Source organism: Antedon mediterranea, chromosome 3 (assembly GCF_964355755.1).
Source record: "Antedon mediterranea chromosome 3, ecAntMedi1.1, whole genome shotgun sequence".
Classification (NCBI taxonomy): Eukaryota; Metazoa; Echinodermata; class Crinoidea; order Comatulida; family Antedonidae; genus Antedon; species Antedon mediterranea.
This window is the reverse complement of record NC_092672.1, coordinates 6245453-6267826: the sequence shown is the minus strand read 5'-3', so window position 1 is coordinate 6267826 and position 22374 is coordinate 6245453. Positions and strand designations below refer to the sequence as shown.

Genomic DNA, 22374 nt, shown 5'->3' with positions numbered 1-22374 from the left:
GATTATATAATTAATTTATTCGACAATTTCGTTTTCGTGACTTTAAATACATTTCTGTTATGTGTTGATTATACGTCATTTGTTGTTTATGTACTGTATAATAAGTAGTTACACTTTATTATCCGCCATATTTAATGTGTTTAGTCATGCGTGTGAAATTTATTCGACAATTTCGTTTTCGTGACTTTAAATACATTTCTGTAATGTGTTGATTATACGGCAGTTGTTGTTTATGTACTTTATAATAAGTAGTTACACTTTATTATCCGCCATGTTTAATATGTGTTTAGTCATGCGTGAACGTGTTACGGATGTGACGAACATGTGGTTCTACGTAACTGCTGTTTAGTTCCTATTAAATATAATTTAATAATTTGATATTTAAGAGGAACCTTTAGTTTGTACATAAGCAATTCATTTTAAAAAGAAGACACTCGAATTAAATGTTTGTGTACGTTTAATTGTAGGCCTATTTTTAGTAGGAAACATTCGAATTTGAAAGAAGGAAATGTATTTTTGTTTATAAATACACTCACTTCGTGCAACCAACGGTCAATTACATTTTGTCGCCGTTTTCAGACCCTAAACGTCATTTTCATAGAATAATCCAATGCCACATAACATAACTTGCGCATAACATCGCTTATGGCACATTTGACTAATAATTATATTAATTACGTAATCAATTCTACAGTATAATACGCCTATGTAACGGAAAGGGCGCACAAAAACATCCGTATTCAGCAATTACTATTTTGTGGTAGGAAATACGCACGAATTATTTTAGAGTTCAACGCCCATTTTATTCATGTACAGAGAAAAGCATGTGTGGGAATGGCAATGATTCGGCGAGAATACTAGGTAAATACTGTTAATTTACCCGTATGTGAAGAAGACGTGCCGGTACAATTTTTAGTGTGTAAACGCACGTTTGTGACGGCGACTTCTATGTCCGTATACATGAAAGTGTTCAGGCGATAAACGGGGATCTGAAAAAACTGAGGCGAGTGTCCCAGGTGTTAGGTCGACAATAAAAAACAAATAAACAAGAAAACCATTATTTGTCGTATAAAGACAAGGTACCCTTTCGTTTCCACCTGGATAGAATCAACAACAATGACTGTCATTTACACCTAACAGATCTAATTAATTTAAACTCTCGTTCTGGCCATTGTAATTGAGTAATCCTTTGTTTACGGGAAAGTGTACTGGACATAATGCTTCCAGACCCTGTTTTTTTTTTATTTAGGCCTACTGTCCCATTCAAACTGCACCCCATTCCTGATCCCATCTCGTGGCCCCCTTCTGAGTATTAACTTGATAAATACCTGACGCTCATTAGCTCAATCAATCTTATCTCCGATTCTGCAGGCCGTGTTTCGAAGAGCTATTATACATCAATTACCGTGGCGAGCGCGGTACTTTGGGTAACGGTAATAAATCACCATTGGTCGTCTGCTCGTGACCCCTCTACCTCCCACCGCAGCCGTAGTTCATTATATAACCCACTTTGTATGATATATTTATATGGATCATCATGGATAAATATATCATGTTTTCCCGCTGTTCTAGAACTTAATTTGTCAGCACAAATACTATACTGTCTGTCTTATACGGGTACTGTATGACCAATGGGCAGTACCAACAAATACTGGCCCCTGTTTAGGGATGGGATATAATTGACGTCATGACCTTCTGCAATCCCGTTTGACATAACGCCAGCAATCATTCGAGCGTTTAATATCAAAACTGTCCTCACTCTTTCCCGGGGCAACGCGCCATTCCCCCAAAAATCGCCGGAGCCTACAACAACGATTAGCAAAACCCATTTCTGCTAATCTTTCTTATTTTCTGCACGTCATCATCTACCTCACAAACACCTAGTACGGAAATTGTGACGAGTTCAGAGGATCGTATCTGTGTGAGCATTGCCATATTTTCTGTCACAAATCAATGCAATGTCATGCGTATTGATATTGGTTGGCAAATAACCATCTTGAAACGTTCTTACAGATAAAACTTAATTGCTGGCTTGGCACATATATATTTTACAGTAAACAGTTTGTTTAGTGCAAATAATAGGCCTACTGGTACTGGTAGATATAGTATATGTTCTCCAGTTCACGAGCGGAAAAATATTCGAAATCAATCCACTAAACCTAAAAATAAGACCATATTTAAAAGATCATACGTAAAAATATCAGGACTCTGTAATCGATCGTCAGGTGGTGGGAAGTAGATGATTCACAATCTTAATAGACATTTGTCAAATATAGTCTGCTTTATCGAATATAGTCTGCTGTCATCTCCACTTTCGTTTACGGCTTGAAAATTACTAATTTATATATGAGTGACGGTGATTGTTTTAGTCGCAGTTACCGTCATCTCTAGCATGGCTATTAATATCTGGTTTTAAAATAGCAATATATTATGTACTTAATTAAGTAGCTTATTAATTAGTACTGTAAATCTCGGCAAGGATTTCATTAAGAAGAATAATTTTGTTTTCTTAACGAACGAAATTTTCCTATTATAAAATTGAATAGAACTAATTACTGTAGTATTATAGTTGTGTTAAAATTATTCTAATAATTATAATATGATCTTTTTTTAGAAACTGAAACAACAAAATGCATTGTACTGCATTTTTTGTTATTCTTAGGCCTATAATTATAAAACAAAGTCAGAAGTGCATATTGCCATGATTTGTCGTCGGTTCGCATTTTTAGCAATTTGTCTGTAGGCCTATCTGTATTTTGAAACATTTCTGTTTCTTAAAAATGTGAACGCAGACTACCTAAAGCTCTGTCTGCACTATTAAACTGGTTTGACAAAAATGTGATGTACCCATATTTGGACAGGATGATGTCATTACACTACCATATTTGGATATATCACTACCTTATTTGAGCATATCACACTTTTTTTTTGTCAAACTAGTTTGATAGTGTAAACAGAACTTAAGTCCTTGGTTGGTTCTATAAGAAAACGATTGCGCAGTAGGCCTTGTTTAATGAATGAATTGACACTTTGAATGGAATATTCCATTAACCGATGCCACACTAGTACAGTAGTACAGTATTATTGCTTTGTGTTTCCTAGAATTTACTTCGCTATGACCTTTCGTTGAATCATAACTAAATACAAAAATGTTATATTATAGGATCATCCAAAAAATGGCGAGTAAAATTAACTATCGAATCGTTAGTGGACGAGAGTGGCGACTCCATTTATTTGCCAATAAAATGAAGCACTGTAATGATGCCTTACTGGAGAGAGGGGATGAATTGTACTCCCTACACACCTAATTATTATGTCAGAACTATTTAATATAGGCCTACAATATTTGAAAATTTCTCGAGTACACCAGCAGTGAAGTCAACTAATTTTATACCTCTATGGTCAACTGATACTATGTATTCGTCAATGGCGGCCATGTGTCTTCAGAAGAAGACGGCTACATACAGAATAAAAACAGAGAAATCAATTCATTTACAATATTGTTTTTTGTTCCTGTAACAATTTTAAACTAAGTACAGTAATATTATCTTCAGCTGGAAAGCAAACAGCCAGCACATCTTTAAATTTGTGCCATGTCCATTGAATGGCATTGCATTCAAACAGCATGTGTTGTTCACTTTCTATCTGATTTAGGCCTATACAATTGTCACATAAATTGTTTTCTGCTAGATTCAATAGTTTTAATCTTTTTTTACACGGTAATATTCGATGTAGGAGTTTAAAGTTGAATTGAGCAACTTTACTATATGTTTCATCTTGTATACCTTATAATACCATACTTTATTCCAATCTATTTCTACGTTATTTAGCTCACATTCCTATTTTCTTTGTGAACCTGGTTCACTGGAACAGTTGTTTATAAAATATTTATAGTAGATAGATCCTTTAATGTTCTTATGCAACAATTAGTCATTATTGCCTAAGAACAGTAACATTTAAGAGAACCATTCCAGTATTGTTTTTGTTTTCATACCTATCGTGTTTAGGCCTGCATTTTGTATGGCTGCATGTATAGTTGTTGTTATGTAAGCTTTTCCTTCATATTGTAGAACATCATGTTAGTTCATTAGGCACACTATTTAATTACTTGTATGTTCAATAGGTTTAATTAGTTTCGAAATATAATTTACATACAGAATAGGTTTATATTGTTTGGCCTTGCAGATAACTAAACATAATCCCTTGGTCTTTGTCACAAGTAATTAATTTATATCGGATCGTGTCACTTCCTGTAATTCTCGTGTTTTACCAAAAGCCAAGATCACACTTTAATATTCTACTGTCCTTTCTTTCGTGTTTGAAATTGAAACTTAAAGTGATTATGTAAGAAAATGTCATTGACATGTATATATTGTTGTGTCCCCATGCATATGGGCTATAACAAACATTACCCATAGTTATTTTCTAATCCAGATCCCGATGGGGTCCGCGGTTCATGTTTTGGCCACAAAAACAGAAACGAGTAATAAGTCGAGCGTATAACGATGCCTGCTACTATACATATCTGTAGGCCTACGTGTCATCGGGAATACGGACACATGGCAATCATGAAACCATAAAAAAACCTAGTATAAGCCTATGATCGGGGAATGATAATATTCGGCTTTCTACCGAATTGGACACAAATATCGAAATGAGTATTCTGCTTCCATTTATTACATTGAGATCAGTGGTGTGTCGTGCACCTTGAAAACGTTATTCTCGTTGGAGGCCTTTATGGTGTATACTTTCACAATAAGTACAACGTAATATTAATGTACCGATATATTCAAAGGTTACAGTGTTTCTCTATTGGAAGGGTTTTGTCGTATGCTTTTAGACACTTTACACTCGATCACTTATTCTACAAATGAAAGATTTCATCTATTTTTCATTACATTTCATCCTGTCAAGTCGTAAATATTCATTAGCTTTTCATTCTGTTTTTCTGTTGCAATATGTATCGCTAGGCTGATATTTCCTGAAACACAATGTGAACACGTCTTATCTTAATTCGAACCAATTAAGCATCGGAAATTGATTGTAAACTGTTTTTGTAAAAATTCATTAACATTTATTTCAAAATATTTAAAAAACTGCAGCTAATTTTAGCAGTTTGGGTTTCAAACGGAGTTTTGACTTAATATATTAGTAAAAATATAAATATTTTGGCACATATGGCGTTCCATACATATACTGCTACCTGTATTTTCAGGGAAAAAATCGAAACTGGTGGATTAACATAAAAAATACTAAATACAAACTTGGGGCAAGACTACCGATTTTAGGTGCTGTATCTTTGTCCTGGACAAAGATGCAGCACTATTTGGTGAACATAATACAGGCTCCGCATGTATACATAAGTGACACTGTATCTGGCACTATTAGTGTTAGTTTACTGATGTTGATAGTGAACATGTTTTGCTATGTTATAATGTGGAGATACATTACAGAGAATGATTGGGTGTTCAATGGTCAATCTTGGCTTAGACATGGCTAGTCTTATATTTTGTCTATTTTAGATGGTCTATGATGATCAGCATCAGTATTGTTTAGAATACAAGGTATCATAAATATCTCTCATGGGTATAAATTATAGATATTGGATACAATACAGTTTCATTCATTGGAATACGAACTATCGTGATGTATTTAAACTGACCGTCTAGACTCTTGTCTTCAGCCATCAGAAAAATCGATACAATTTAATTCGATGATTCTAAATTGGTCACTTGTGATTGGTTGATATCTGACGAACATTGCTATACAGAGGCTAGGCCTGCTCATACCTGAAATGCAGTCGTTTTATGTTTTAGGGAGCAGGCGACCACGCCTTTCCGTTATAAGAATGTGACAGGAAATACATTATGTCGATAAAGTACTGTAGTCCTACAGGTGATCTGCCTATCCGTACCTCAGGCTCATTCCTGAACATCAAAATCATAATGAATAGGCCTAGCCTTCTTTCTATGATTAGCTAATTACAATATATGTTATTTATATAAAATATACTTATACTTTTATTTTTTCCCTCCCCTCAAAATGATAAACATCTCCAGATCTAAGGTCCCCGACTTAGGTCTATTGATTGGTTAAAAAATTCCTCATCTTAGGAACAGTCCTGCTTGATGATAAATAATAACTTATTGATGAGGCCGTGGGTGGCGTCGTGGATTAAGTTTTAACAATACACGATATCGTAAACATTATTCTAGCTTGGCGCATTGTAATCAATTATTTAGTGGTTTTTGCTTAAATGTTTGCATAGTAAATAACTAAACAATCGTACCATTGACCTTCTAAAATATTAATATTAAAACCTGAAAACATTAACATTGTTTTTGTTGTAACGTATTGGCTGTAAGCATTTAAAAAAAACTTAGGCAGATATATCGCTAGCGCACCAAGAGATATAGCCTAAACATAAAAATGTGTTCCTAGAAATCCTTAGGCATATTCTAGGCTAGATTCGAAAGTCACAGCAGGCCTGTAGCGTTGGTTTGTTTATTCCAACAGAATGAAAGTCGCGGTCAGGACACTGGCCTAGTTTGTTATGATAAAATCAATTAATTAGGTTTAAAGAAAATGTTTATTTCGGTGTCAAGTTACAATATGAGTAATGGTCTTTGATTGTTCTGTTTCAAATGTCTTGTGAGTGCAGTAATTGATGTATTCCGAAAATGTTAAACCTGGTCCTATTTAAATATAGTTCCATGCAATATGCATCGGGAAATCCTTAATCAGAGGACATCATCCCTGTCAGACAGGTTCAACCCTAAGAGTTGGGGGTGGGGGAAAAAGTTCCCGTGAAACGAGGACCGATTACCATTACGGCCAACCTTTATTCGTTGGACACCCCATACTAATAAGGGGAAATTTATTAGGTCCCGAAGATTTGTAATTAACCTTCGACGTAGGCTTGGTTTGTCATTTTAACTCGAATTACAATCTTGCAATTGTTTGTTTATGAGAAAACATGCGTTTAGTAGAATATAACGATTTCTGTTTTATACATTTGCGAGTCTTGCTTCCGAACTCGGTCGATTGTTGAAATACAAATCTTAATCACCCAGCAGTTTCGTTATTTGCTTTTTGTGAGGTATCGTTCTCGTATCTGTAGCCGGCGGTTGTACGTGACGTTTGACATCCAACGGTGTACTACCTGTAGGGAAGTCTGTGTCTAATCGACAAGAAAATGTGTGTTTAGCTGCTGTTCAAAAATGACTTTGCTCAGTTTGAGTAATTCTATAGCGAAAGGAATTTTATTTAATGGTGGTGTTTAGGGCAGATACAGAGTTTTAACATGTGTAATGGCTAACATGTGTAAAGTTACCGCGAGTGCTGACACCCCCCCCCCCCCTTAAATCCGCATAAGTGTTATAACATGTGATTGCCGCATTTTTACGGTATTCTATCAAATTTGCTATCCAGTTTGGTTTTTTCACTCCTCTTTTTTTTTAATGCTTCTGTATGGCACGCCAGGACGGACATACTTTGTTCATGTTATGTACCCATTAATCACCCCTCCGAATGGAAAAATATTGTCGTATTCTGTAGGCCTATTTAATATATGTACCGGGCGACGGGACTCTATTTCTCCTTTTTTCTAAATTGACGTCATACTGTGTGTGTGTGTGTGTGTGTGATGTATTGGTACACAATTTTTAATTAAGAATCACGGATGGTCGTGCAATGACGAATCGTTTGTTGGCATTCCTCTCAACATCCAAACATTTCTGTCGGAAACCTGTTAGAATATTGACGTCATTTGTCTATCTTTATGGCAATTACGACATGATTCTAGGTATACGCCGTTTAATTAATGTGATAACGTTGCAGTTTGCTAACAGTCTTAACATTTTACCCAGTGACATTGTCTGTATACTACATAATGATTTTAAAGAGGAGTGTCACTGAATGGTTCGCGTAACGGCTATGAGCGCTCACTGGCTAAACCCAGGGGCCCGGGAGATTACAGGGCCCCTTAGCAGTGTCCAGAGGAAAGGCATTAACATTTGAAAAAGGCTAAAAACGTCCGGCTTCCAGCGTTGGAGGGCCACTTAGTGTTCCTAAACCAGGGACCTCTGCGTTACGCCACTGATGGTTCGTCACCCTCAGCGTGAATGATTGGTTGGGAGGGGGAGGGGGGGGGGGGCTTTAAGATGGTTGTCATTTTACGCTGACTCCTTGTGTTGTGTTGTCTTGTTTTACTTTACAATTGTGAAGGTAATGAAGACCCCTTTCCTTACAGAGACTACATAAATGTCTACATACGTCACTGAGTGAGCATGCATGTCACCATATCACTGTTTCATAATTTTAAAATCAGTTTTATGTCGTCTGTTCATGGTATCAATTCCCATGATAAATCATATCTCAATAACAGGTACTGCTTATTATTTATAGCTACCTCACCTACATCATATCTCGGTTACTCGATTTCGTGTGAATTTACGGTGGCCATTGCGTGTGAGCACCCCTTTTACCATGGTATTATGTAAAGGCCAGAAAAGGAAAGCATGGTGCCTAGATTTAGAATACTGAAAGAACAAAAGATGAAAAGGAGTTCTGGTTTTCCATTAGTGCTATGGGATAGTACATGGATTAAAATAATGTTACCAATGGCATGGTGGTGTTATATTGGATTGTTTGGATTTATTTTTGGACGGCATTGTTAAAACAAATGAGTTATTTTGGTACATGTGTGTGTGTAATTAACTGTCTTGTTGTTTTTTTAATGGTCTATTGTCGGTGGATTTACACCGTTGCAAATACCGGTACCAGTCCACGTTTATTTTTCATAGGAGTCTCCGTTAACTGCTAGGAGTCTCCGTTTTGATATGTTTGGTCTCACTTTTTGTACCATTTGGTCTCCATGTTCGTACGTTGGGTCCCAGTTTTAGTAAGGCCTACATTTCGTTTGCAGATCAGATTCAAAATTTGCGAAATCATACCCTATTTACAGTACGGTACAATACTGCTGTCTTATCTTTATCTCAACAATTTTAAATGCCTGTCTATGGATTTATTATTTATATCTTAGACCCTCGGTTGCAATAGGACATTTTACTACACTCATTTTTGCTGAGATATGAATTTGAACTATTAGGCCTATCCGTTTTTATATAAATCGTATTACCATATGGCTGATCGAATAACGGTATGCTAATTGTTCAAGAACTATCCTCAAGTTGTGAACACGTTAGAATTGCAATATGAATAATTCACAAACTAGTCTGTCCGAGGTCATGTACTTGTAATGACCCCTGATGTTGCTGATTTCTTCTTCGCATACGCAACATGAAAAATGACGTCAGATTGAAGACTCTCTGGTGATAATCATCTTTTATTGCTTTATTTTATGTTTGTTTCATGTTCATCGATATGATAGATTTGCTAAAATATAGAATCAGAAGATACTGTATACTTTGAAATGGATGATCCCTACCCGCATTTTAAAATGACCACATCCAATACTCTCCCGCCATTGTTGAACATTTTAGTACCGGTAATATTTTTACATACATTTTTAAGGGAATTACAAAAAGTTGTCCTACATAATACGCCTATTATTATACCAACATTGTCTTTGTGTGGTTCAATGTTTTCCTATTTCGTAACTTAAATGAATGTAAACCTATTTTGAACCTAACTTGCTCTCTATATTTTGTAAGGGTCGTGGCACTTGCTTGACCCCACCGTTGAGTATGAATATCGTAATATTTTTGAAAGAGCATGCGTATTCCATTGATACATTATAGGAATATGACGACATTTTTTAACTAGGTCGGTTACTTTTATACAAATCAATCAAATCAAACGGTGTGGCTTAAACTGTACTCACTATGATTGATTTATTTAAATGGTTTAGTTACAAATTCGAGTCACATAAGTCTTTAATGGAGAAAAGGCCAATGTTGGGCAGTGATACGCAATACATCAGTATTCTATAAAATACTTAAAAATAAAATACAAATTAATTCTATTGAGAGAACCCCATGATAAGATCTAAAGCTATCCTAGGTGTACCCATACACAAGGGATATTGTGTTTGTAGGGGTTTGAGAGGGCGGGTGTATTTAATCGATCATGTCTAAAGACGAGAAGACGAGTATCACTTTTGTCTTGTATGTCCAGCTTGTAAGGCAGAAAGAGATACCTTACTGAGTCGGTATTATTGGCGTAATCCCTTTTTAAAGTTATATAAGTTACTAAAAGATGGAAATGCTTATGTTAATCTCTCAAAGTATTTATTTGTATCGTTAAAAAGGAGAGAGTCAACCTTACTGTAATATATTGTGAATCTATGGGCATGTGGCCTACAGATAACATAAAGGCAGGCATCATTGCATGGAATAAATGAGATATACCCAGTGAAGAATGAAATGACTCCCTCATATACCAGTTGTGGTACTTGATGAGTGTTACGGTTCAATTCCTTCCCGAGAGTTCTTGTTGAAGCGTTATTAAAATGATTTTATCTCAGCTCAGCTCATTTGCATATCCTATAGAGGACTATTTTATTCTCCATATACATCCGTTGTGGATTACCATTTCTGCTATAATAATTTCCTGCGTTTGGCCCGATATGTGCCTTGGTTACTAGTGCATGTGTGTTGCGATTGTAGATCCAATATATGCAATAATTATGATTATATACAGTAGGCATATTTTATAGGTACAGGTACAAAAGTAGCGATCACAACCCCTCGTCAAAATAATCATTGAGAAATAAGTTAACTTTTTCTTCATGTTAAAACATATTTTGTAATTTTGACAGATATAGATAAGCTATAGCTAGATATAAATATTCGATTTATAGTTACAGTGGCCGATTAGTATTCAAACATAACTAAATAGTATGGTAATTAGTTACATTGCTTGACATGAAATGGTTAGAAAGGGAATGTACCTATGATTTCCTCATCACTCATTATTTATGTTCAGCAGCTGAGACAACTTGTAAGTACTAATGATATGCTTTATCGCATCCTCTCAACTCTTAGTTCCGTTTCCTCTCTGATAATATAAAGGATGATTTACATAGTTGTAAAAATGTATTTAATGGTCGTAGATCAACCAGCATCATCTGGTGTCATCCTGACAATCTTGACATCACTCCAACATGGTATGACGTCACGTTATGACAAGTGGTATACTGTCACCACCCGTATGTTATGTTGACAAGTGGGTAGGGCCTTTACTACCCACCCGTATGTTTATCTCTCAAGGCCCTGGTACCGGCATCACCCTGCAAAAAGGACGGTATATCATCGTTTAATTATTGTGACGGATATAGGCCTACCAGTAAGGCACACAAAATTATGTTTCGCTATACCAGTAAGGCACACAAAATTATGTTTCGCTCTACCAATAAAGGCACGCAACATTATGTTTCGCTATACCAAGGCACTCGCATTATGTTTCGCTATACCAATAAGGCACTCACATTATGTTTCGTTATACCAATAAGGCACACAACATTATGTTTCGCTAAACCAATAAGGCACTCGCATTATGTTTCGCTCTACCAATGAGGCACACAACATTATGTTTCGCTCTAGGCCCTATATGGTTGTTTTATAACAATATTCTCGACATATATTTAACAAGTATAACCTACACTATTTTACCAGAAGCAGTTACTGTAATAGGATTTAATCAAAACCGACACAGCCAACATCCGGCGTATCATTTCCCAAGGAAACGTCATTACCAGATAAGGATTTAGGTAACGAAATGTAGGCCTATACCCAAACCCACAAATGACGCCTATGATAGGATTCCCCCCCCCCTCTCCAGTTTGCGCTACATTTTGTTCCTAGAATACCCTTCTTTACTCCTTCTTCTGTGATTACTGTTCTTCAGATCTATTTCGCCTGGACGTACCTATTGCCAATATGTAATATTAGGGGCACGGATAGGGTCCAGTATACAGCAGTAAAATGACAAAGTAATGTTAGGGCTATTGACTGTTAGTTCGACAACCTCCTGACCTTAATTACCCAGCATTTCCTTCGATTTTAAATTGAACTTCCAGGGAGAATATAAAAGCCTGGCCCTTAGTAGCAACAGCAATAACATTTTACAGTTTAATATTTATATACAACGATTGAAATAATATGTCAAATACACGCATGGGAAAATGATCCACTTATTATGGTGGTGATATTTATTCTAATCTGCAAACACATGCTATATTTAGGCCCACTTGATATTATCATTATTTTATGGAACATCGTTATTGTAACAACAGCTAATCAACAAGGTCAGATGTCATACATGAAGGTCAACCATAATCTGAAGACAACTGGCGGATGTACTTCAGGGCAGACGACATTTGAACAGCCGTGACCATCTTGGAAAGTTGAAGACACTAAAGGCAGTTTCACACATACATGTTATGTTCACAAAGTTGAAAAGAACACCGACTTTACATAAAGAATACATCTGTGTACAATTCGGCCCAGGACCGATAGCTGGACTTCAGCCTAACTTTGGTCCCTCCTACTAAAATTACCCAAACCCAGAGGCTAAATAGGTATCCCTGATTTTTCCTTCTGCTTTCCAATTCTCAGTTTGTATCTACCAATTTCCTGTAATTGAAATTCGGAGTCGATACAAAATTAATATAATCGCTCAAGGCGCTTTTGTTGCTTTTGTCCGACGGAAAAGTCTATTTATGTCCACGCTGGCTTGCCATATCTGTCATCGTTGAAAGGCAGGTGAAACAAGGGGATCCGAAATAAGTCTATCATACATTACAAGTTAAGAGTCATGTCGGAATGTAATAAAGTACTCTTCGAACGCATAAAATAAACATAACACCGTGAGGTTCAATGTGTCTAGGCCTGTCATATAACGGAAATAAATGCCCTGCATATCTGGACGCTGATAGCTTTCTATTTTAAACATCTGTCAGCTGGTTTCAGAGATGAAAAAAATGATTGCTTTTATATGCATTATCCATTTGTGGCTTTGTTCATTGTTGTATCGTATACTGTATAATGATGTAAAATTCTGGCGTGTTGTTTTTTTTTTAAAGAAATTTAGAAATGGATAATTCTCCCTTCTCCCCTCAATTCCATCAAGATGCTAACTGTATAACTGCTTTCTCGCGCCGCTCCTTTGGGCAGTTATATTCAAGAGAACGGAAGCATTAGGAAACAGTTACCATGCGGCAGCTTATAGTTTACTACGGCTGAATTGGACTGGCCATGCGCACACCCCAAAGCACGTCTGGGAAAAGAGAGTCTATGAAAACATTTGCTGATAATTTTTAATATTGAGATGCATGTAGACGGGAGTTATCGTGAAATGAGCGGCGAAATATTCCTTGTTTAATGCATGATATTCGACCAAACTATGTATTGTTTAATGAAGGCTACATCATTGTATTTTGTAAATGTAGTAAACAGTACGCTCGCATATGTTTGGAAATACCATTACGGTACCGTGCATTAAGTCCTGCGAGATTCCGATCGCGTGTCTCTTCATCATATCATAAAACAACAATTGTCATTCAGATACACTTTATAACAAAAACAAATTAAACGTATGCGTTTGATTGCCAGGAATCATCAATATAGAAGAGCTTGTTCACCTTGACACTCGAATATTTGCATTAATATAATTTTGAGTAGAATTGTTTCCAGTGGGTGTTTACAGGATATATGTATTTGTTATACTAATCTGGGTTTATCTTGTTATGGTGCCAGTCGAATGAGATATTGTACACAATAGCAGACACGTTTTATTAGTCACAACTATATTAATATAGGATTCGATTGCACGACGAGGTACCACATACTAAGACGCAGTAGAGCGTAACTTCTTACGCATGGATGCACAAACCAATCCGCGCCGCTGTGAAAGATTTTGCAACTACGCCAAATGTTGTTGTTTTGGTGTCGTCGCGGAAGTTATCGCAACACCGATTGGTAAACATTAGACTTGCTCCAAGTCTCTTTATATTTTTTTCTCCACCAGTCAGTCGACGTTTTTGTCTGTAAATTACATTTTAAGTATACGTTTGAAACGCAATGTGTGCCAAAATAAATTAAATCGAATCGCCGTCTAGAACCTAGACTAGGTAAACATCATGTGCGCATCGTTACGCTATGTTGCATGCATGCTTCGTGGTGCTCGGAAAGTCCATTGTGAAATGTACATGCACTTGTGTCTATTTACATAATGTAAATAGCCTGATATCACTATCAGTTCCATCCATTAGACTCGACTGGTGGGGTTGTTAAAACATCTTTGCTCTAAAGTTGGTACCTTATTTCAAGGGGGCTATAAATAATACACTCTAGATAATATCATTTATTTGCTGTGTGACTCATAAAACCCATGATGGAAACATTCTGTCAAAAATATAGAAAGGATTGTCAAAGCGTAATAATATCGCACATGTACAAATATCCACAGTCCAACTATCGATAACCTGTCACTGATATCAGATTGATAAAATGTAACATTCAAGTGAATGCTGAATACTACACGTACAGTACAGGGGCCTATGTAGTCTGGGTTCCAGACGGAGTTTTGACTTAGTAAAAAGATAAATATATTGGCACATATGGCGTTTCATACGTATTGATCTTGTATATAGAAATATAGAAAAGCCTTGAAATAACTACAGACTTGGGGGAAAGTCTATGGCCTTTAGAAAATGGATATAGAATAGAAAGGGATAGTTAGGTGATCATTTAGAATAAAATATTCTAAAATGATCACCTATTGTTATTGTATGAAATCTTTATTTTTCTTTTTATTGTTTCTGTACACTATTTTGTGTAACAATTATCTCAAAAAGTTTAATGTCAATGATTACCAAAATTTCAGAATATCTTTCAAATAATATAACTTAATCCTAATCAGCTTTCCAGCGTGATCACTCATCCGTGACGTCATTTATACGCCATTTTGTGAAATCACATTATCAATCATATCTCCATAATTCATTATGACATATTAATGAAATTCACTACAGGTAAACTTCAGGTCAAGGGTAAAAATATTAGCAAATAAAAAGTTGCGCGTTTCAAGGTCATGAACGTGAAATCGCGCGTTTAAAATTTAAAACGCGCAAAATTAGGTTTTGATCAATTTAGAGCATGAATTAGGCCATTTGCGCGTTTCAAAAAATTACTGCGCAAAAATGCGTTTTTGTGCGCACGATTCTTAAAATGCGTAAAAAATAAAATTTGATGTATAAATCACATTCTACTCACAATCCTTAGTACATTCACCAATTTTGAGTCCATTCCGACTTAAAATAACGCTATACGAGCACGTTAAAAATGACAAAATGCGCACACTAATTGTACAAAAGTGCTAAAAATGGTAAAAAATAAGGACTTTTTAAAATGAATATAACTCTTCAGAATGGCAGATGACCCCCAATTTTTTTTAACTTATTATGGAAGCCAATAAGTTGTAGATACAAATGTATATACACATTAGACGTACAAAATGGTATGACGTCATCAAATGGCCACTTGAATTTAAAAATTAGGAATTTTTTTCTTTTTGTGTGGGTTATCACATTCAATAGAGCGCATCTCCGTTATTTGAGCCCGATTTTTGCACAACTTTTAGTATGTGCTTGCTCAATTAATTATTCTTCTAATGAGTTGTCAACATTTTTATTTTGATGACGTCATCACGCGTAAAAACTTGAATAACCTAGGTCGTGTAATTTCAGCTACACTATACATTTGAATATCTTATAGCTCTTCAGAATTAAAGGTGACTTTGAAGATTATAAGTTATTATGAAAGCTGATGAAATGTAGATATGAATTCATATTAAAATTAAGCCTATCGGATGTTGTGATGTTATCATATGGCCAGTTGAAGTTAAAAAGTAGTTTTTAAATTTCTTTAGTCAAAGTTATACAAATTTCAAAGACCGCGCATTGCGCTTCTACGTGTCAAATTTTCTTCCAATCCTTATATTTATTTGCTCAATTCATTATCTTTCGAAATTGTCATCTTCGAGTTTATTTTGAAAATTCCATCATACCAAAAAATTAGAACACGATGTGAGTCCCGTAATTTCACCTATGCTATACACTGTATACAGTATGTACTGTACATATTGTATGACACATAGGTAGAACTCAGCACTATAAGTGTATATGCAATCATGTCATAGGATGGCGTACATCAACTTTTAACGATCGTATGTTAACGTACATGCATGTTTAAAAAATGTTAATTTTATTAAAATGATAAAAATGATCACCTATAATTCGTCAAAGTGACGAATTAAATTCTAGTTATAATTTAATTTTGTTGGTTATGTTTAGATGAATGGATATCTATATGACTTTAATGAATGTCTATAATAATGAATGACTAAGATAAATATAGAGAGCATAGAACAGATAGATAATTACTTGTACGGAATTGTAAAGACCAAATCATGATATTGTGGGCGGAAAACGCTTCTTGAAAATAGGATTTAATGCGTATTACTAATGTTGAAATAATGTAGTACCAAGTAGGCCAACGGTTAGGGTCTTTGCTAATTCATCCATGGATTAAGCATGGATGAATTGACCTTGATTTCTAGATTGCGTAACATTTTTGTAATTGTAATATCGACACCGCAATGAATATGAAACGCCTAGATAGTCACATCATTAGGTTCACGCACACAAAATCGTCGCGTTCCATAGATTCATAATTACTTCTATATGAAACGCACACAAATACTGTATTCATCAGATCGACGTTACAAAGGCACTATGTGCGTTCCATAGTTCTAAGTTTAAATGTTTATTATGTTAGCACCTCAAAATGCTTTGGCATGTAAAGTAATACTAATCGGGAAACAGACAGCTGTGTTGTGTCTTTGGTGTGAAGATATTAATAGCGCAATGTGGTTATTTTAGCTAATAACGCATACGTCATTTACAATCGCTTGTGTACAATTAGAATTGCTTGTTTTTATTTGCAAGAGCAATCAAAAGACTTGAGGCAATCTGCGACTGCTATGTCATGTTAAAAGCAACATACTGTTATTTCAGTAATGTGCCTATGTTCTCATGAGAATGTTAATGTGATATCGGTCTTATGCATAAACTATGTGCCTACGAAGTCAAGTGATGCTCCTTCAAGCGGCCTATATTTATAGAACATAAAAATAATTTAGGCTTAGAATTTCATGTACTGTGCAAGCATTATCAGAATAATATAATACTATCAAATGTATACTTTATTGGCGCGCCAGATCATAGAGGTAAAAATAAACAATTTTTACCTCCATAGCCAGATGTAGGCCTAAAACAGTGTCCGTTAAATTCGATACTTTTTACAAATTCACAAAAGCTCACCCATATAACATTTTTATAAACGTTTACCGGTAGTACTTCGAAATAAGAATACCTATTCGATAAAAGATAATTGATGTAATAACAATGTTCTTTTGTTTTTTGCAGGTGCGTGATCTTGTCAGTCGATGTTCTTGTCCCAATCAGTTTCCGATGATACGAGTTGCGGAAGGAAAATACAGAATAGGAGATTCAAAAACAAAGATATATGTCAGGGTAAGTATCAGGAGTTATATTTATCAAATCATTGGTGCTATGCCAATCTCATTGATATTTATAGAATTTAGTTAATACCTGATATAACACACTGTGCAGTTTGTGGTCGACGCGTGTTTGTATTTCAAACGCGTAAAACACTGCCCATGACGTCACGGGATAGTTATGACATCATCGAACTATTATTTATCACATTAAAGGTGGTATGATAATTGAGAACTAGTAATGTTGCTCTAAGTAGTAAAGAATAGTTCAGATGTTTCTACGCAGCATAGTGTTATATTGGTAACTTTCTTGAAAACTATATAAGAGCACATCTTTAATATACAACACCGTATGACGTCACAATTGTGACCGGCTAAATAAAAAGAAAATACAAATAATATACAACATCAGTATCAAAATCATTGATGCACGGTTGCAACTACTGTATTTGCTTCGTTATCTTGACTAGATATTTTGACACAAACCCACTAGACCAAAAAGCGTTTTTGTTTACTCTTTTGGATTGAAATTCATTTTAACACGACGTTTGGACAGACACTTAAGTTAACCACACAGTGTGTAATGTCGTTTATTCTAGGTGTGCTTCGTTTAAAAAAATCAACAGAAGTTAGTTAGTTCAATGTGGAGTCTTCAGGGTGTGTTTATCCGTATAATCCAGTTTTAAGCTAGGCTCTAGTAGTAGGGCCTAAAGAGTTTCCGGTATGACATGATTTGGGTTGTTAGGCCTGCTCATTGGGTGTAATTTCTTGCATCTCAAGAGTATTTTATGGCTTAACATGTTTAGTTCACTATTATTATTACTTTTCCATACAACAATCGGGTGTGATAATTTTAACATGTTGAAAACACGACATAAAATGAATGTGAAGGTACATGACAGTGTATAGAATGTACATTACATTATTAGGCTATTGCAACGTTACTATGTTTGTCATTATCATATTCGCTTCCAGGCAAATTCATCTCATATGTCAGGCATACATTAATCATTACTATCTATTTTACTACATTCCGTATTTATTAACTGTAATTTACCGATTTATTCACAGATTTTACGCAATCACGTCATGGTACGAGTTGGCGGGGGCTGGGACACATTAGAACATTACTTAGATAAACATGATCCCTGTCGCTGCCTAGGTAAGGAGGAATGTGAGTAAAGTGTTTTTTGATTATCATTGCAAATATGGAACTGGAATTGTCGCTCTATTATTAGTAGCATATCACACTTTGCAACGATAACCATTAATCCATGGTGTATCATTACCACGAAGAAATAAACTTATTTCTCCGTGATAATATATAGTATTATACAGTAGAATCCCTATAGGGAGCACTTTCCTGTGAAATGAATTAGGTAAAACATATGTTTTAACACTGTGACAAACCCCTATTGAAGGGACACCTCTATTGAGGGATATTCATAAATATCAACTGGCATTAATTTGTCCAGCCGGAAAGGTTACCCTCTATAAATAACGTTGATAGAAAAACAAAATTGAATGGACACTTTTTTCGGGCCCGAATGTGTCCCTTAATAGGGGTTCTACTGTGTTTGGTTGTGTAGTTTTCCGGACAATATTGAACAGTATGCCTCTTACCAAGAATACACTGTGATTGTCAATTATTATCTTCGATTGGAACTTTCAAAAGTAACATTTGTTTGGCAAAATAATATCTCAGTCCGGACATGCTTGCGTTTGGATGATTTTTGAATCACAAAAGGGAGCGCCTTTCCCGCCCGCGCCCAACGTGTGAGAGAGTCATCGTCCCATTTGTGGCAAACATGGTCGTAGGAGACCTTTCCTAAATCTCTTATAATCTGTTTTTTTCGTTAGAGAGCGATTGACTGTTTAAATAATGTCCGGAGATATACTTTACTACTATACTAATTTCACAGTTCTTCTTCCAATTAATTACAACCAGGTCTACTTTTTGTAAGACCTCGATTTCAGACAACTTTTGTTTGCGTTCTACCGTAATTGGCTAGTTTGGGTTGAAAACGACAGAATTTTATCTACAATTTGGGTTTTAAAATTGGAAAGGTTTTTAATTGGAAGGAGACAATGTATTGTGGGTTTATTTGTATATTCTATATTATTAATTATAAGAGTGATTTCATGATTATTACGTCACTACAAGCATGAACATATACAAGACATAACTGAAAGCATGAACACATTTATTAATTGTATTCATTTGGTTGAGTTTAATTACACCGCATAACCATGCACCCCAACCGGCCGTGATACCCGGCCTACGTGTGATTTTAAATAGCCTGCCGATTTCCATTATAAAGGCAGTATGTGGTGCGGTAGCAAATAAGCTAAACTTTAAAACATGTGTGAACAAAAATTAATTCTTTGTGCGATTTATGAGGAACAATCATACTATTGAGAAGAATTGAATCAATTTCTTTGTTGTGTTTTTGAATGGTATTCAAATTAGTTGTAACGTTGTATAGAATCCGAAATGTATTCGTTTAAAAATGATTATCATCATTTTGCGAGGTCGAAGGGCCTTTTGTGCATGGCTGTGTCTGGTACTACACACAGAACACATGCCCTTTTTCTTTTCAGTCCTCTCTTTTCGCCCCATCTTCTTTCGACTCATCCCCCTTTTCCCCTTTTGGCTTCTCTTAAGAACCCAGAAAATCAACGTATATTAGGCCTACTATTCCTCTACATTAATGTAAGTAACAAGAACATACATTAACCTCTTTAAGAGCAATTACGCCGGTACAATTTCATTACACATTTAAAAACGTTTGGTTACCATCAGGGAAGAGTAAAATCCCCGATACGTTCCTCTATTTAGAAGATTTGCTGATCAAAAATGAATTTTTTCATACATTTTGTACTCTACACTAATACGTATAAGTCCGGTGTATAAGTACATCTTTGAAGCATGGAAATTACTGAAATATCTCGTGGAGTATGCAATCTGTATTCTTTTGCAGCATATATATATATATATATATACATATATATATATATATATATATATGTATTGGTTTATACAATAAAAGTACAATAGATTAGCTATTATAATTTTCAATTCGTACACCGATATGTAAAATGATAATGAATCATCCTCAGTCGGAACAAAGAAATCTATTGTTATATAGCTTCCATACTTTTATGACAATGTACTATAACGAAAAGTTCAATCGTTAGAGGACGCTGTGCAGATTTTTAAGACAAATTTGAAATGATCTTTTTAGGGCGGTGCGTCACACCCCAAATATTACAGTTAATGCATAGATAATTAATGTTAACAGTATTGAAACGGTATTTCATCGATTTAGGTTTATTCGCACGCATAGGCCTACAATGTGTTTATATATTAAGCTATTCAATTGGCAGACTAGATGTAAATAATCCTATGATATTTCCAGTCAGTACCCGAGAGTGTTTCAATTTATCACCCATGTAAGATAGGCCTACTTAGCGCTGATGGTTTAATCCGGTATTCGACAGAGATGTTTCGAGATCAAAATATCAATAGTTCCAATTCATTTGATTAATTGTGGAGTTGTTTCAGCGGGATTAGTATTGGATGTAGGCTTAATGTCTGTCGGGGGAAAATGTGTCTTTTGCTCATAAATAACAAGTGGGCCTACATATATTACGGTATTCATAAGCTAACGGGTGTCATAAATAGACGGTTATTGCATGTATATCAGTATTTCACTACTAAATTCACAAGCATGATACACGTGGCAAATACATGAATAATATAACAGTCATAGACTTACTACTAAGGTACGTAATACCACGACTCGTTAGTTAGTGTATTGGACATCATTCCTAAAACATTCGCATGATTTCCATAATCATAATCATAATTAACCATAATTATTATACAAAAATATAATATTATTAATAAAACTTCGAGTCGTTCTTCCTTTCACATTGCCTTTGAAATAAACTGATGTAAACCTTGGTGTCATTTTCGTTTGGTTCTTAAGCTCTGTCTACACTATTTGTTGTTGTCTCAGATCAAACTGTAATGCGACACACAAAGTGCCCATATATGAACACGTCATATCACTACCATATTTGGGCACATCGCATATTTTTTGTCAAACTAGTTTGCTAGTGTAGACAGAGCTTTAAGAAAAACAGACTATTTTATGTAGATGTCGGATGAGGTCCAACAACCATGCTTAAACACACCCAATGGTTTTTTTTAGAAAATGCATATGGACTAAAAAATAAAGATAAATACACTGAGATATTATATGTATATCATATTGCATATTATCATCAAAAGTTATTAATAGCCTTCCTGATAAAATATCTGAATCTCATATGGTCGAAAATATTACTGGTAACCAGCAGAGTAGCCCATGTCCAGCTCACGCCATAAGTGACGAATCATACGAAACTGGTCTAAATTGAGCTGTTTAAACCTTACAGAATGTCATTTGACACGCACTAGAATAAGTTATGAATATTAGCTAACATAAAGTCTGTAACGATATCGTAAATAATTATGAAATTGTATCACTTGGCATATTCCCTCATTCATATCCTTTTGAATGTAAAGCAGTTAGATTTACTGATCTAATTATGTCCACTATTCACTTCTTGTCACTCACTCCGACGTGTTTTGTTTCTCATTTTAAAAATATCGAAATATAAACCGTATGTTTATTTATATTAATACACGTCACATACAAACTGAGAGTTATTCCTAATGCATGCATTTATTATTGGATGGTTTTTCTAGGACCCCACCCAGCTCAGTTACAAACAAAAATACCCGTGATGCCGCTCTACATAGAAAATTAATACTGTAAAACAACA

At 35.2% G+C, this 22374-nt stretch overlaps 1 protein-coding gene across 2 annotated transcripts in view; it reads left to right on the top strand.

The window, feature by feature from the left end:
- Positions 1-22374, top strand: part of LOC140044681 (uncharacterized) — a 33067-nt gene that overhangs the window by 4045 nt on the left and 6648 nt on the right. The window contains exons 3-4 of one of the 2 annotated variants that reach the window (XM_072089301.1): positions 17450-17557; positions 18613-18703. In XM_072089301.1, the coding sequence (XP_071945402.1) occupies positions 17450-17557; positions 18613-18703 (199 nt within the window). Of the gene's footprint in view, positions 1-17449; positions 17558-18612; positions 18716-22374 lie in introns of both variants that reach the window. The other variant, XM_072089300.1, reaches the window with a different exon arrangement.